Source organism: Diorhabda carinulata, chromosome 6, assembly GCF_026250575.1.
Source record: "Diorhabda carinulata isolate Delta chromosome 6, icDioCari1.1, whole genome shotgun sequence".
In the NCBI taxonomy this organism is placed as follows: Eukaryota; Metazoa; Arthropoda; class Insecta; order Coleoptera; family Chrysomelidae; genus Diorhabda; species Diorhabda carinulata.
Window position 1 is genome coordinate 19,070,253 of NC_079465.1, and position 17,318 is coordinate 19,087,570.

Genomic DNA, 17,318 nt, shown 5'->3' on the forward strand with positions numbered 1-17,318 from the left:
TTTGTACAGACTTTTCAGTCGAAAATACAATACGCACAAGACTTACATGCATACTCCGACTTTTGGATCGCACCGACTTTTGTCTGTCTGTCAAGTTTGCACAGACAAAATTCTACAGAATTTTATGGAAGTCTGTATCATGAGGACCCACCATAAGACCTTACTATTTGTGAAACACGTTAGCGTTGATGTTTATATCATATACATCACAATATGTAAATGTCATAATTGAAAAGTTTCTCTCATCATTTCCAATATAAAAAATTTTTAGTATAAAGAAACATAGTTCGCTCATATGAAATGATAAATAAAATTGGACAAGATTTCAATACGATACAAAAGAATACACCGATTTGTTTAAATACTGAAATCATAGAAACAAGATTAAATGATTATATAGAAGATAACCGACGTCTAGAGAAGCAAATGAAAGCTCTTCACTTAATAGTTCAAGGGATGTATCAAGATCTACTGGACGTGCAGCAAGAGAGAGAACATTTGGAGCTACATAGAAAAGTGTTGTGTTCACCAATCCCATGTTCTGGTTAGTTATTAAAATTTTCATAATACTAAATAAATGCGCACAAGGACTTTTCATTTCACGAGATATTTGGTATAGTGAAGAAATCTCTCAAAAATCTCGAGGGCTACAAATTCCAAAACATGTCTACATAAATTAGTTTCCATGTCCTGTAACAAAGTAGAATATTTACATATAACTAACTACTTTTTTTCAGAAAATGTAGTTGTCCTTATGCGACTCATCACGATCTAGTTTGCATTTTTAGATGCGGTAGGGGTTGATGTTAAAAATTTTGTTTCATCATCAATTCATCACTTCACTATTCCATCAGTGACCGTTAGTTGATCAATCACCCTTGGTAATCAAAGAAGCAAATGAACTTTGTTACCATTTTCGAATTGCTCATGCAGTTTATTTTGGTCCAAAAGCAATTGATCATAGGCACTATCGACTCTGGCCATTAGTTTCAGAAATTTTTTAAATTTAGGTAGTTCTCAGGGTGCTTTATCGAAATAGTAAACGTTAACATTAAAATTTTGGCCGCTAAGCGATATATTTTTGTTTAAATTTTCAAAATTTCGAATTTTGCAAATAACTCGAAATCTATGCCAAATTTTGGAGAAAGTTGGAGCATCAAAAATGTAATTTAAAAAATTTTCTACAAAAAAAATTCCTAGTATTTTTTTCCTAAAAGCTGTCATTTCTTTGTAAAATGCGCTCAAACTTCGGGGTCGCATCTTACTAAAAAGTTTTCGCGCCTCGTAGAGTCTGAGGGAAATTACGTCCCCGGCTGAAGAAGAAACTGCTGTATCTCCTCGAAAACTCAACATTTCGGGACGAAAGAAAGTGTATTTTTTTCGTTAGAGTCTCTACTTTTCAACTGCATCTGCAAAAAAATTAAAAACTTGTATAATTTTCTTAAAAAACAACACAAACGGGATTGTTTTTTGCTGGTTGTCTGGGTAAACTTCAAATACATGTGTCTGTGACTCTGCAACACCCAGTAGCGAACCTTTGCTTAAGGTCGTAAATTAGACGATTACCTTTAAAATGAGATCAATTATACCTTTGAACTCACTCTGTGAAAGGGAACAACTACGTTTACTAATGTTAGATTTTTTCATAGTTGACAAGTTTGGTTACAAGTTGTTGAATACAAGTCATTTTCGCAAAATAATGAGAAAACTAAAGCATACATTTTGTAGCTGAGTTGTCGAGCTTCAAATTCTTCCCCGAATAACTTCGTAAAACCTTCGGTTTCCCATCAAAAATTTGAAAACTCGCCAAGAGCTTCAAAACGACAGTTTCTTCTAAAATCTTTGTGCGATTCTCGAGTGTTTGGTTTTAACGTATCGTACGGGGAGATACGAAAGCTTACGTGGTACAAAAACGAAACCTCTTTCTAATGGGAGAGTTTCATCAGTTTCAGGTATCCCCATTGTTCCAACATTTTTAATGTGTTATTGGATTTTTTAGCTTCTAAATGGTGAATCCTACAATGTTGAACGAATATCTTAATAAACAAAGCTAATTTGAGTTTATGTAGGCTCTCTTTCACAAAATTGATCAGCAAATTGGAATTTTGGCTTTGCTTCAATTATTTTCATTGTACTAATTTTCCAATGTGTTATTTCGATTTTTAAACTTAAATGGCGAATCCTGAAATTGGAAAACTTCCTATTAATAATCAGACCAATTTTGACCCTGAACAGTCTTTTATTTCCAATTTTCACCATATTTAAATCGGGTTTCAGGGGTTCTCATTGTACGAACGCTTATAATATGTAACACGAAATCGCTTTTTGTAAGAGTAATTTTGAAATTAGGAAGAAATTACAAGGTAACGCTTTTGTAGTAAATTTTTTAATCTACATTTTTGATCCACTCTATTCGAAATTCGGCATAGATTTCGAGTTATTTGCAAAATTCGAAATTTTGAAAATTTAAACTCAAATATATCGCTTAGCGGCCAAAATTATGATGTTAACTTTTACTGTATCTATAGAGAACTTCTTAAATCCAGAAAATCGGCGCCATAACTAATTTTCGTGGGTTTTGGTTCTAATTGGGCTGTACTCAGTGAACTATATAAATAGAACAAATTTTCTTTTACTACTTGTAATAATGAATGAATTATGGTTCATTATGATGCAAGGACCGTATTAGAATAGACTGAAGTAATTTCCTCAATAGATTACCTGCAGAAACAAGTCACAATTACAGGTATTTCAACGCATCAAAGACATAACATCTAATAATTGATTACGTAACAAGTGAGTAAAGTCATACTATTTTTCACGAGTAGGATTCCTACGAGTGAAAAAAACGTTACTTCATTCACGAGTTTTATATAAAATACGTCCGTAGTTGTATTAGTACTTGTTGGATTGTTGGTAGGGTCGTGAACATTTACAATTAGTTGAGTTATATTGTGATATAATCGTAATCCACTAATAGAGACGCCGAAGAACGTCCAAATGTATGCTCAATGTAGCTTTTTTGTATTAGGTATATTCAGATATGTTGCGATAAGAGAGGGAATTTTTGAAAAGGTGTTGATACCTATAACTTGGATTTCGCATTTTCCATTTCTATACTGCAAAAAGAAATGATCTGTTTTGAGATTTGTGGGTCGTTGGTTTTTATATTTTTTATAAATGTTTACTGAGTTTAATCTATTGTCAGATATTTCACGAATAACAGTAAATCGATGTTGAACATTAGTTTTTGTATCAGGTACTGTGATAATTAAAATATTTCCGATATTATTAATATCGTCACACTTCATTTTATATAATTCCTCCCTCTGCAGAGCTCCTGCGATTCCGAATATTGAAGCAACTTGAAATAGGTTACAAATAATACTTGTATCTAAGCTTACATTAAAATTTTTGCTGTCATACATGAGATCGTCTGGAGCTTGCAACAGAAACCTTTTAATTTCTTCACGGGCAAATGTTTTAGATTTTTTGGGTCTATAGGCAACTGATTTATTTTTCAAATATGCAATGAGTTTCGAGTATTTACTGATGTCTACGTCGTTATTTACCATTAGAGTGCCTTTCAGTTTTGAATAAGTCGACCAAAGTGTTGAAGACTTCCACAATTTGGATTTAGTTTCAAAGTAAGCTTTTTTTGAGGCTGTTTATGCCTTTTTTTAGTACGCTACTTCAGAAATGAATCATATGCCTTTAAATACTATTTCCTGGATTTCTCAGGGAGAAGATTCATAGTCGCTGCAGTTGCCGATTCAACATCTTCTGTTGTGCAGATAAAATTTCTTTAATATAACTCCCCATCATTAAAAAAAACTACACTCCTTTTAATTAGACTTAAACGGATTTTCTTGAACAAATATTAAGAAATAAAAGTGTAACAGTTTATCGAAGAAACGAATTGTCATTTTTCTAAGACAATTTTATAATTGCGTTAAGAAATGACACGTTCCAAAACTTTTATACCGCAAAAGCGTAAAAAAATTAACCTCTATGGTCCTTTTCTCACGCTTTTCGATTGATTCAGGAATTAAATTCTTTATTAACGCAAATTAATGAAAAAAAAAAAACGTGAATATTACAATGGACGTAGAAAAAATAATTTTTTTCACTCTTCTTCAGTTTCTCGTTTACAATTAATACCAGTTGGAATGAAATTAATTGATAATGTATTATGAAATGCTTCAGTATAAAAACTAATATTCATTTATATATTTTTCTCAACAGAAACTTGTTCCACGTTATACGGTGGACCAAATCATTGCAACAAATGCGATAAACCTACTTGTGAGGGCATGATTCGGGATCTGTATAAAAAATATCGCAACCTTCAGGATATCTATAAAGCTAAAGGTACTGAAGTGCTAGACCTACGGATAGAAAACGAAATTTTGAAAGAAAAAATGAAACAAATCGAGGAATCTCAAAGAGGAATGCAGAATAATACGAATTTTGGTAAACGACAGTACTGTTAATATAATATATATATATATATATATATATATATATATATATATATATATATATATATATATATATATATATTAAAGATTATTGCAGCTTGAAAATATATGTTAATCAATTGTTTTTATTCAATTATTTGGTTGGGTAATACGAGGAAACAATTTGAAAAATAATATTCATAAATTTTTTTGTGACACATTAAACCATCAAAGTGTTGAAACAAGTCTAAGATTTCGTCATTCCAATAGAATTCGCCTAGGCTTGTTTTTTCTAACCTCCAATGAGCTGTAAAGAAAGGATGTTTGAATATAGACAAAAGATTTTATTAAAAAAAAAATGAAATACAATACAGTTCAGTTTTTCACATAATCACTACCGATTAATGCATTTGCTGTATCTGTGAACAAGCTTTGCTGAAAATTTAACGTTTCGACTTCTTTTAGGGCACTTTCCGTGACGCCTGGATTTGACTATGCCATTTTGTGAATCAACCCAAAATAAGTTCAAAATGAGGAATAAAATTTCTCGATTTCTCGCTTCGTTTTCGAAATATCGATACTTGAAGTTGGAAAAATTTATTTTTATTTGATATTTATATATATCAACCTATTCTAACCTAACCTTCTCGTGGCGCACTTGAGTGTTCGAAGTTCAAAAATCGTAAATTTTTTATAGCAAAAATTGTCTAAAATAATTTCGCGTGAGGATTATTTCAGTTTTATTTTACTTTTTTTTTCTTATGGAAGGCTTCGCCACTCGACCCCACTAGGTGCTCTGCCCCTGGACCCTGGTCTGCCCAAAAGTCATAGGCCGCAAAGAACGGGTGAGTTTGGAGAGGGGAGATTGGACGCAGATAAATTCGGAGCGGGTAGATTTGGAACGATTTTTTACAGTCATTTTTCTTATTCGATTATTTTTAAAAATAGGATAGATGATGCAAAAATAATTGCTAGAACTTTTCCAGAATAATTGTGAAATACTACAGTAGTCTGGCTTTTCAATTATAAAACAAACGAAAATAAATAACTTTTTGCAGTAAATTAGTAATTAAATTTTCAAACTATCATTAAATATTTTTTCATTCTATAAATAATGAGAAAAAAAAACCGACAATTCTTCTTCATCAAATTATTCATGTATTTATCGTATGTTAAGTTATATTCATCACAGAGTGATGAAAGTTATCCAAATGGCTCATTTTGTTATAAAAATATGTTTTTTTCAATATAATTTTGGACTATCAGGGTAAATAATTTGATAATTGAATAAAAAATCTTTTTTTCATTGAATTACAAGATTCGCATGGAATTTGAAGTGATAAAATATTCATTTGAAACGAGGTATTGAACGCCATCTGTTCAATAATGCGAATTTTGAACTAACGTTTGATTTTAACTCAAGTATCGATATCTCGAAAATGAAGCGAGATACCAAAAAATTTAATTCTTTGATTCTTGATTTATTTTGACCCAATTATACCAAAGCCTGTTAAATCTTGGCGCCACGGAAATCGTACTCTCCCTTCTTTTAGTTTTTACCAAAATATTTTCTCCGGTATTGGATGATCATCGAATGAAAATACACGAGTTTTTTAATTTGTTAAACATAGTGATTTATTGGGGTGGATTAATTCATATATAAATTAATAGGAGTGAATAAATTTTTCGATTTTGAAAATTATCACATTTAGCAAATACTTATTGAGCCGATGATCTTTATATGTATATTTATACTAAAGTTATGGAATAATTAACTTTTTCGTATTAAAAGTTGATCTCGAACGACAAAGATTGATTACGTGCAAGTATTTTTTTACTAAACTCATTTAACCGGGTCGATGTCAGCACTCTTCTCGGACACCCAAGTCGTTTAATAAATTAGATAATTCATTAATCCTTGCCTTGATTGCCATGTCATCCACAATTCGTGGTATGGTATAATCAAATCGTTAATTTCCGACTCTTCGGAGCGGGTAGTTTGTTTTTATAACAAGAGAAAGTCTGTTTGCTTAATTAACGAAGGGTAAATATATTCATTGGAAGTGAATTTGCGGCAGGTGATGGAGATATTTCGATATCGGTTTGGATGCAAAACGGCGATATATCAATTACAAAAGTTATTCACAAAATTCCCATGATTCTAGAAAATAGAGAATATTGCATTAGCCCAGTTCCTGGAGGTCACAGGTCATAAGCAAACGACTGAAATATATTTTACATTTACTTCAAAGTAGGTTAATTGATATAAGAAAAACTTTAGAAGTCTATCGATTTCTCAAAGTAACAAAAATGTAGAGACTCATTGTGAGTTTCAGAATTTCCCATTATTTCAGTATTTTCAGTATTTCATAAATTTTAAACATGTTATGCCTAGTTTTCCATGAAACTTTCATCCTTTTCGAAGGTTTTCATTTTCGATAACTACATAAATCTTATTTCCAAAAGATATTCAACAATGTAATTCGCAGGTAGGTAATTTTGAAAAATCTCTTAGAATATCATATTTTAGGATATCAAAATTACAAGGCTGTATCGTTAATATGAACTTCTAAAACTAGAAATCGTTGACATGGGAGATAAAATTGAGCACACTTTATACATCAACACTCACAATTAGTCTTTTTGACGTGTTTCGATAACCAAGTTTCTTCAGAGACTGAAACTAAAACAGTTTAAGCAGTTAAAAATTTTTACCTTCAGTCTCTGAAGACGATAACTTGGTTATCGAAACGCGCGTCAGGTAGTGTAATGGTGACTGTTTTAAAACAAAGGTTGCATACCAGTTGATCTTGCAATAATTTGGCAACCTGGGCATTTTATATAACAGCGGGCAGTCGCACACTCGAATGAAACTAGTTTGCAATCGGTTGTACATGATCATGATTCCGCGGTTGCAGGTGTTTCGTATTTGAATATCTCATGTTTATTTTCTTACCATTTTTTCAATGAATGTTCAAGAATTGAACTTCAAATTTGTAGGAGAAGTGGAAAAACTTGTTTTCAAACGTTCTATCTATTTAAGACAGTTTTTATACTGCTACAAACAGTCTAGAGTTAACATTTTCACTTAGGTATTCCTCATCTGTTATTAAAAATTACGTTTCAATGGTGCATCAACTCATTTATTACTGATTACGAGTCTTACACGTGTGCACTCAAAATTTTTATCTTGATTCGAAAACTTTTGCAAATCAACTGGTCTGGAACCTTTGTTTCAAAACAGTTGCATCGTGGACGGTCGGCCTAAACAGTGTGTTCATTATGGATATAAACAACGGTTCCAGAACTTCCAACATAGTAATGGAAGATCAAATTCCACTTTTCTAATGAAATAACTTGGTACTGAAATAAAATTTCTAGAAGTCTCATAGTCAGAAAAGAATTCTATTAATTTTGTGAAAAAATAATTCTCGTCGTGTACGGAGAAAACAGTATTTTTATTTCGTATAATGGCCCAGACTCGCGAAAAAGTTTTTTATAATGTTGCGAAGAAAAATCAAGAAGAAATGTATGATATAGTTTTTATCTAGATGAAAACAGTACTTTGTATACTTGAATACTTGTATACTTGAATAGTTTTTAATCAATTGTATATTCTCCATTTCGCTCAATAACCTTTTGCCTTTTTTCTCTCAGCTTCATGATTCCGCGCTAATAAAATTTCTGGTCTTTATCAGCAAAAAACTGAACCAGGTGCAATTGAAGGTCATTACACTAGATATAAAATAATAAATTCAATGTTGGTGAGCAAAAAACCGTTGCTAATATTACAAAACGATCGAATATTTTCGAAAATATTCATCTTTCTATTAGAGCAAAATCTAGAAGTTAATCTTTCGAATAAATAATAACGCTAGAAAAAAAAATAGGAGGAAACTATGAATTCCAAAATGGACTAAACTTGACATGGACACTTCAATATATTGTGTACATTATATTGTACATGTATACAATATATACATTAATTTCCGTACATAGCAAAAATTGAATCAAACGCAATGAAACTAATTGTTCAATAAATAAATTTTTTGTTCCAATAGTTAAAAACACTGTATCTGAGTTTATACCTGTGTAATTTTTTGGATTATACAAATCTGAGGTTACAAATATATTTGACCTTTTTCATACACTAAAAATTATTTATTATACAGTAGCGATTAATGCATAAGCGATGCCGTGTTGATAAAATTTTAAATACCCCGCTGTCACCTTGGATTACCTCAATAAACGGCTCGGTAGAGTTGTCCAGCTTAATAATCCACCCACCTTCACGTTGTTGTATGATTATTATTTATCTTAGATTTCAGCGCGCTCTTTCTATAAACTAAAATATTCCACGTAAAAATGCCGAGGCGTGATTCAACTGTATGAGTTCAGTCCAGAGCAACGCCTGATAGGGAAATGGTATTTAACGGCTGGGATGTAGGAAAATCAAGCTCAACAATAAAGACTGTAAAACTCCAAACACCCTTCTTTTACTTGCATGGATTCAATTGGATTCCGAGTATTAATCAAAACAGACCAAGAAGATCAATCGTTGAGAAGTGGTTTGCTGAGGATGCTGAACGTAGTGAACATCTCAATGAAGCTGTTGACGACAACTTTATCAATGAAGTGAAGTGAAGCTGATTGAGCAAGATGATACCCTGAAGATACCGAAGGAACCCAATGGGGATATCGTGAATTTGTATTTGAGGATGTGAAATCTGTAACAACGGATTTATGAATCTGAGCAGCTTTTTAACTGCTCAAACGTAATAAACTCAAAATTTTGCGTTGATTTTTGACAACATATGAAATATGGATCTATAATTTCTCAGCCGTGTGGACTGCACGTCATGAACCGACTTCAGAGCGTTAAAAGATGTAAAAGTCGATTAACAAGACAATTCACTATGTCTATCGATGGACGAAATTGTATGAATTGGGCTCTAATTACCTCCACATACACCTTATCCCATGGATCTAGCCCGCCGTGACTTTTTCTTGGTCTAAGACTACAGAAGGATGCTCTCTAGATAAAAGTTTTTAACGAAACTGAAAAAATGGTATAAAAATTGTATTTTCCTCGAAAGCAACCATATTGAATGAAAAAATGCAATAATTTATAAGATTATTCTTTGATTTCCCTTACTTACCTGACAATAAATCCAGGTATAAATGTGGACAAAAAAGTCGATAAACACCGTATAAGTTAAGTAATTTTATTCAATAAAAAAATAGATGTAGTCGAAAACTATGGAAATATAACATGAGAGTCATTAAATTAAAGAAGGGATTCATAAACATTTATTCTTATCCCAAATCTCTACTAACTATTCATGTTTCGATACCAAATGACTGACATTCTTATGTACGCCAAATGTTTCCCATTGAGGCATTCTAACTTTCCCCTTATAAGTTCGATAGATATCACAATAAACTTCTTCTTTAGCCACATCTTTTGCTGCGAGAGCTTTTTGTGTAGCTTCATCGACAAGTTTTTTAATTTCTTTGTCTATTGTTTTCAAGTCTTCTTCAGTTACAAGTCGAGATAATATAAGTTTATCAGCGAATGTTTTAATGCAATCATGACTTGATCTCACTCTTTTTATTTCCTCTCTACTTCTGTAGCTCGTTCCAGGATCGGACATCGAGTGGCCGTAATATCTGAAAAGCTCAATTTTTTATAGAAAATACATACTACGTGAGGTAAAATATGATCGAGACAAACGCCTCATTATCGAAAATATTCACGAAAATTCTAGGTAGCTTCCCTTACTAGATACACACTGTTGCCACATCTCTAGATTTTTTTTGATATCAGCATAATAGAATTCCTTGGACAACTCTACCTTGTGGTGATGAATTTTCAACCTCCGAGGGATGTTTTTAATTGTCCAAATATGTGGAAGTCACCGGTTGATAAATCCGGATAGTAATGGAGATATTCTAGTATCTCCCTGGAGAAGGATGTTCTTAGAAGGTTGAGGTAGTATGCAGTTTTCATGGAAAGTTGTGTGCACAAGAAGTCAAAAATTAGCGTTGATCCCAGAATATATCACAGATTCTCTCGATGACTTCGCTTTGGCTGGCGCCCCTTCCAGGTTCTTACTCTCCCTTTAGACGACATCTTGGTGTCGGGAGTGTAATAATGTAATATATGGAATAAGAATCAACAGTTTGGGAACCCATCGAGCCTGTATTTAACAATATTAAGGCTGTTTGGGGATAATAAACTTCAAATTACTAATACTTATAACAAGTACAGTCTAAATTTTCCGAATATTCATCTTACGGTCCTCCAAAATAAATTTTGCAGTGAATGTTGCTTTAATCCAAGAGTTGTCAATCGAAAAAGTCTCCTCATAACGTGCATGAAAGTTGATAGTTCAATACTGTAGGAAAGAGAGTGAAAGAAAAAAACTTTAGAGCATTTGGAAGAAACTATCCAATATCATGGTGGTTTGAGAGAAAATTGAATTTTAAATAAAAAATTCACTTCAATGTGGAAATAATATTCCATTTTTCGATACGATAGTTTCCATCGTTATCAAAACATAGCAATGGTAGAAAAATAGTTTATTACACTAGATGAGTCGAAAGTTTAATCTTCTCTTCTGCACGTCGTGATGTCCAAGGCGAAGTCGAGAGCATCATGAAGCGCATGACTGAGATTTCAACTTTTCGCGGGTTTAGTGAACACGATTTTCCTTCATAGCCGGTCGAGATATGAGAAACAAAAATTTTCTTGCTCTATCATCAAACTGAATAGCATTTTGGTGTAGATTTAACCCTTAATATAATTAATATAAATAAATTAATACAATAATTACAAAAGTTGCTACTAAGTTTTGAGAAGATAGACAAATGAAAACAAATATTTATAAATGGATATCATTTCATCACTGAGATCAATACATTTTTTTCGCGCGTTTGAACCAAGTTTTGAATGAGGTACCTCCAAAACATGTGGATTTGAACGCATCAACTGCTTCTTCAGGTGTAGAAATCTGCATAAATAAGAAGAACTCCTTAAGTACTAAACAAGGACTGTAGGACGGATGAGACAGCAAGCAATCCAATGTATTGACTATTTAAAAACGTTTTTGTTGATATGTAAGAGTTCGAATTGTCGTGGTAGACAACGATTAGTTTCCCTGATTTTTTTCAACACTTCTGCCAAACAAATGCTGTTATACCATTTAGAATTGACCGCTCTAAGTTGCTCTAATGGAATAATTGCGAGAAGTCCAGTTATTCCGAAAAATCAGGCGATCATTTGCGGTAACAATTTTTGTTGGATTTGGCTCCTCTTTAAAGACCAATTCAGTCGATTATTGTTTGATTTCGGGTTCATATGGATATATCCATGATTTCTCAACTGTTTTCATGGCACAACAGCCGATTCTAGACGAAGTTCATCCTGTAGGTAAACAAAACATCGTGGTTCGAGATGATGCTTCATTACCAAAAGTCGAAGCGAGTTGATCGGCAGATCAAAGAAAATCATCGCATGAGAATGTTAGCGATTTGATTCCATTTTTTGACCAAGATGAATATTTAAAGTATCTGCAAAAAACTAAAAAACTGTTCGTCATTAACGGCTCTAAAATTCTCATGAAAAATAATGAATGGAAATAGAGAAAATCAATTCTCAATAACATCCGACAAGCGAGCGATTTATAGCAATTTTTTAAAAGTTCATTGACTGGCTATTCGTAGTTTGCATACACATTGTTTTCCAAAAATCCACTCACGAATGAGCTGTAAGTTTTTACGAGGCAACTTCCTAATTCGCATCCTAATAAAAGATCCCTCTTTCAATTTGGAGTCACTCAACTGAAAAAAAAACCTTGTCTAAGGTATCTAAATCCTTAATCTTCTTTATGTATAGCTTTCTGAAAGCTTTTCCTTAATCCAACTTGTGTGAATTAAAGTACTTTTTCTAAGACTGCATTGTTAAAAATAAAAAATGGACTGAGTCGATGAGACACTATATTCGACAAAGCAGATATTGGTGAGCTTACGCTTTGACTTGATTTCTGACTAAAGCACAAAACTACATGGAATGAGCTAGAAAGAAAAGAAATAGGCTTCTCCCTAGAACCTTTTTTTCCAACTATATCATACCATTCATTTTAAAACTCAAATCTGAACTATATAAGAGAATAAACTACTCTATGAAACCATCTCATAAAATTCACTACCGAGCAACATAAAAAAAAGTCTAAAGATCATATTGGAAAGTGATGAAGATCATCTATTTGTATTTATCAGCTGAAATATCTACTATGTAGTTGAAATTCATAATTATGGATACTGACGTAAGCTGTGATAGAATTAACATTATTCATAGATGGATGTGATAGGAAATTCTGAATGGACATAGTAATATACTTTGAAGTGTTGGTGTTTAACGAATACAGAATGCTGTGGACTAGCGGAATAGTATGAAATATCCTCTGTTATAGTCACCTGTACGTATCCAACTGTAGAATAAGTGGCCCTTTTCCAGATGTGACAAATTGCAAAGCGAATTTTCCAGCTTCCCTGATAGCCAAGATATCCATACCTCCGACGCGTATCCCAGGAAGCATATCTCCTCTTGTATAATAATTGGGATTGGCAGAGTGTCTTATTCTGGGTGTACCCATGCTGTAATCGTTATTTTCTATAACGAAAATCACCGGAAGTTCGTGGAGTTTGGCGAAATTGTACGATTCGTAAATTTGTCCTTGATCCACAGCTCCATCACCGAAAACTATGAAAATTTCATTCTACATTCTCTCTGGTTTTTTTTTGTATTATGATGTTTAATGGACAACTGTCAATATATTCAAAATTGGAAATACTATTTTCTGTTTTCCAGAATCATTGAATGGAAGATAATGAAAAAATAAGAGAAACTTTAGGAGACAGTTCAAATTTCATTGTTGGAATTGCTTCTGAAGACGACAACTTCATTACGTCATATGGTGTTTTTGTGGGTAGTGGAGTAGTGTTAGTGTACACTGTGTGTTCAATAATCCAATCGTTATAATAAGAGAAAGGAATTAAGAAACTCACACTCTGAAAAAAGCCTTCGATTCTATGAATAAATAAGCACCTATGAAGAGGGAGATGGATCAAGATCTATTTGAAATCACCAAAAATAAATATTACTTCAGAGCTAACAAGAAGCAGATACAATATTTGAAGCAAACAAAGTTGCATATTGAATAACAATGATTGAAAGCCAGAAACAGAGACAGACTGGAATTGGACAGATAAAACAATTAGAGCACACCAAATACCTTGGTTCATTTATCGAGATGAAAACATAATCTTTAGTGAATATTGATAATTAATTGTAGTCAACAACCGGAAAATATAGGAGAAACATGCAAACAGTGGAAAGAACCAATATTAGAATCTGATTAGTCATGTGAGAGATAAAACATACATATAAATACTGTTACGAACTCATCTCCGCCTCGGAGCCAGTCCTGCTTGGATATAGTGGAATTCTGAAATTCGGCGAGGGCGCCGCCTGTGATGAAAAACCCGGAATTTGTTTGATCTTTGTTTTTTCAACAAGCTGTTTATTTACATTGTTTCTTTTGAATAATTTCTACCAAGGTCTATTTATTTGTTTTGTTTCTTCATTTTTAAAATTCTTTTGGTATATATAAAGAGTTTCTGTAGCCTATTTTAGCTAAGTTTACAATAAATACTCGTAGAGAACAGAAATAATTCACAAAATAATCGAAAAATTCTAATTAATTGAATAATTTAATCAATTGATTATTTAAGTTAGTTAAGTGTAATGTATAGTATTTGAATGAATTGAGAACAGTGTTCATTAATTAACCCCACGAATTGGAATCATATGAATAAATAAGAAAACGTTACAATACAAAGCCTTCAAAACCACACCTCTAAAAAAAACTAAGATGATTTTGACATGGAAAAAGGATGTGTGAGAAAAAAGACTGCTGATACATCATGAAGACGTGAAACCAAAAATAAAAGAGAAACAGAAATAAAGGACGACCTCGTAAGGCAATGGAGAACAAAATGAATAAAACTGTGGCGAAAAGTTGCTATCACAAACAAAAGATTCAAAGAAATGGAAAGTATTTTAAAAAAAAGTTTCGAAGGAAAAACATAAAAGGACATAAGGATTAAGGAAATGGATAAGTTTCATTTCAAATGTAGTTATATACCTACCCATTTGTTTAAGTGGGAACAAAATATGAAATTCTTTCACAACATTAATTTTTCTGTGATTGTCACTAATATATTGAGAGAAATCACTCTATTTAGTGTCACCTTACAGCTTTTGTTTGAAGGAGATACGAACTCACTTGTGAATGAAACAGCTCCCTTTTTATTATATTTATGAGCCAAAGCTATTCCGGTACCAACGGGAACATGTGCACCCACGATACCATTACCTCCATAAAATTTTGATCCGTAAATATGCATTGAACCACCTTTACCTCTCGCTGATCCTGAAAGGGTAATAATATTTTGACACAAATTAGCAGTTATACGTGAATGCAATTTGAAAAATCTAAACAGATATCAAATGAAAGTACTACCAGATTTATTTCTTTAAATCACCCTGTATATTATTTATCGATATTTTTATTATACGTCAGATGAATCTGGAATGGAAAAGCTGCGAAATAATTGCCTATTTGAAGCAGGAATAATTGCATGTTTTCAAATATATCTCTAGCAAGAGCTCCCTTTTCCAAAACAAACTATCAAAAAACACGAAATTCAGTGCGGTGATAACCATTCATAACCTAAGTCTCAAGATCGTCTGAGGTTTCCGCTACTTTCTCGGCCCACTAGTGTTTTCCGCCTGAGACTTTTCATTCCTGTGGTCTCCGTTGGTTCTGGACTCGTTTCTGATGTATACATTTTAAAGACGTCTCGCTATCTCATCTGTTCTGGCTACTTGTCCCCTTACACCTTTTTTCGTTCTTTATTGTACTATTAGTTCCAATTTACATTTAATTGGACATTCTGATGTTGTCCTGCATTTTTTCATTCGAATTCGAATTATTACTAGGAAATGATTGAAATGACTCAATACATAAACTTCTGTACCAGTGACTTTTCCTAATAGCTCCGCCAAAACATTTTCCACTGACTCTCCACTAATGTAAGCCCACCCATGACATCTGTAGGAAGTTATTGCTGTATCTTGCGGTCTCATTATGGAATGCATACCAACAGCGCAAGCTTCTTGTCCAACATAAACATGACAGAAGCCTCTGACTTGTTTTTGTTGATACAAATTAGCTGCAGTGGTTTCCATCTTTCTGAAAAACAAATCTTTGATTATTTATAACGTTCCTTAAGTACTCAATTACTACTATGAAAGCATAAAAATGACAAATATTGACACCAATCTGCAGACATTACGAAGAAACGCATGTTCTGATTGAATGTTAATTAGAGGTGTTTCAGATAGTTCAATATATAATAACCCAACATATTTCAAGAAGTACAAATCTTCCTGCGTTCGACCAGATGATCGTGGAGGCCATAGAAAAAAGCCAATCTTCTACTTAGATATGTTGAGTGGTCCTTATTATGCACTCATACTTTGGTATGCACTCATACCAAAGTATGAGTGCATAAAAAGTACCAAAAATTACATCCATTTCATAGCTTGAGCTACTAATAATTAAATGGATAAGTGACTAATTTTAATTTTGAATTATATGAAAAAGAATGATTTGTATGAAACAGTTTGTTGTTAAAATGGTGGATATTTGGAGCACATTTACCTAATTGTTTGCATATTTCTATACAACTTGATCGCCTCTTCTCTTGTTAGTTCGCTGGTTACCGATGGGGATTTATCAATTTTATGCAAATCGTAAGGTTCATTCGATACAGATAATTCACCTGGAGTTGAAACTGGAGTTTCTCCCGAGTAACATCTCGTAACAGATAATACTGTTTCGCCTTTATCTTTGACTTCGGATGAAAATTTTCTAAAGATTTTACCGTACGGAACATTTTTCCAACCAAATAAAGCAAAGCGTCTCATAATCACAGTTACTATCACCAACCTGACGTTTTAATTTGTATTTTTGACATCTGTCAACTAAGAATTGGAATACAACAAATTTGGTACCACCAGAATTGTGAACTGGTTGAGCTATTGGTTGAAATCTAATTCAGAATTATATATACAGTATGTCCTTGTAAGGGATGAGGAATTATCGATTCCAATTTTCTATTGAGAATAACCTCACATTAAAAAATAAATTGGATTTCTATGGATTTCAACTTCTGTAAAAACATTCAGGCTTCGGAAATTTACAAAAAAAACCATTTTCTTAACAAGGAAATCAACTTTTTGTGGCGAATATGGAAAAAGTAATTGCAAAAAATTGTTTAGAATCAACATCTAAATTCATATAAAAAAACGAGGGTTGTATAAAAAGTTTCTTACCTAACAGAAAATCAGGTCTCCTTCGAAGTATAAAACTTAGTTCTCTAATCTGGATTTCGTCAGTATATTTGTCGTGATCACCATTCTATTAGCTTCAAAGTGCGAGAAAAGGATTCGAAAAGAGAACTGGGTTGAATAATGGTTATAAAACGATTACAAGCGAGCTAGGATAATTAACGGAGTATAATAATTCTACGCAACTGCCTAAACCACGTCAGAAAAAAATTAAGGGGATAGTTACTTACACAAAACATGCAAAATTCAAGGTATTTATCGGGAAACATCGAATGCACAACAAAGACTATTTAGGTAACAGAAACGTATAGGTCCTGATTGTGGTCAACGACCAAAAACCACAAGAGAAACGTCGTCTGCATAGCAGCCCAAGAGAAGCC

At 32.7% G+C, this 17,318-nt stretch overlaps 2 protein-coding genes across 2 annotated transcripts; one reads left to right on the forward strand and one right to left on the reverse strand.

The window, feature by feature from the left end:
- The first annotated feature begins 202 nt into the window (after positions 1-202).
- LOC130895249 (uncharacterized) lies at positions 203-4,493 on the forward strand. Its single transcript, XM_057802461.1, has 2 exons — positions 203-544; positions 4,246-4,493. The coding sequence occupies exons 1-2, from the start codon at positions 301-303 to the stop codon at positions 4,491-4,493; spliced, it is 492 nt and encodes a 163-aa protein (XP_057658444.1). The 5' UTR covers positions 203-300.
- Positions 4,494-9,671: 5,178 nt separating this feature from the next.
- On the reverse strand, positions 9,672-16,555 carry LOC130895002 (pyruvate dehydrogenase E1 component subunit alpha type II, mitochondrial-like). Its single transcript, XM_057802091.1, has 5 exons — positions 16,250-16,555; positions 15,564-15,778; positions 14,810-14,956; positions 12,939-13,224; positions 9,672-10,130 (listed from the first exon to the last, which is right to left on the reverse strand). Exons 1-5 carry the CDS (start codon positions 16,513-16,515, stop codon positions 9,797-9,799), a joined length of 1,248 nt encoding a protein of 415 aa, XP_057658074.1. The 5' UTR covers positions 16,516-16,555; the 3' UTR covers positions 9,672-9,796.
- Between the last annotated feature and the right edge of the window lie 763 nt (positions 16,556-17,318).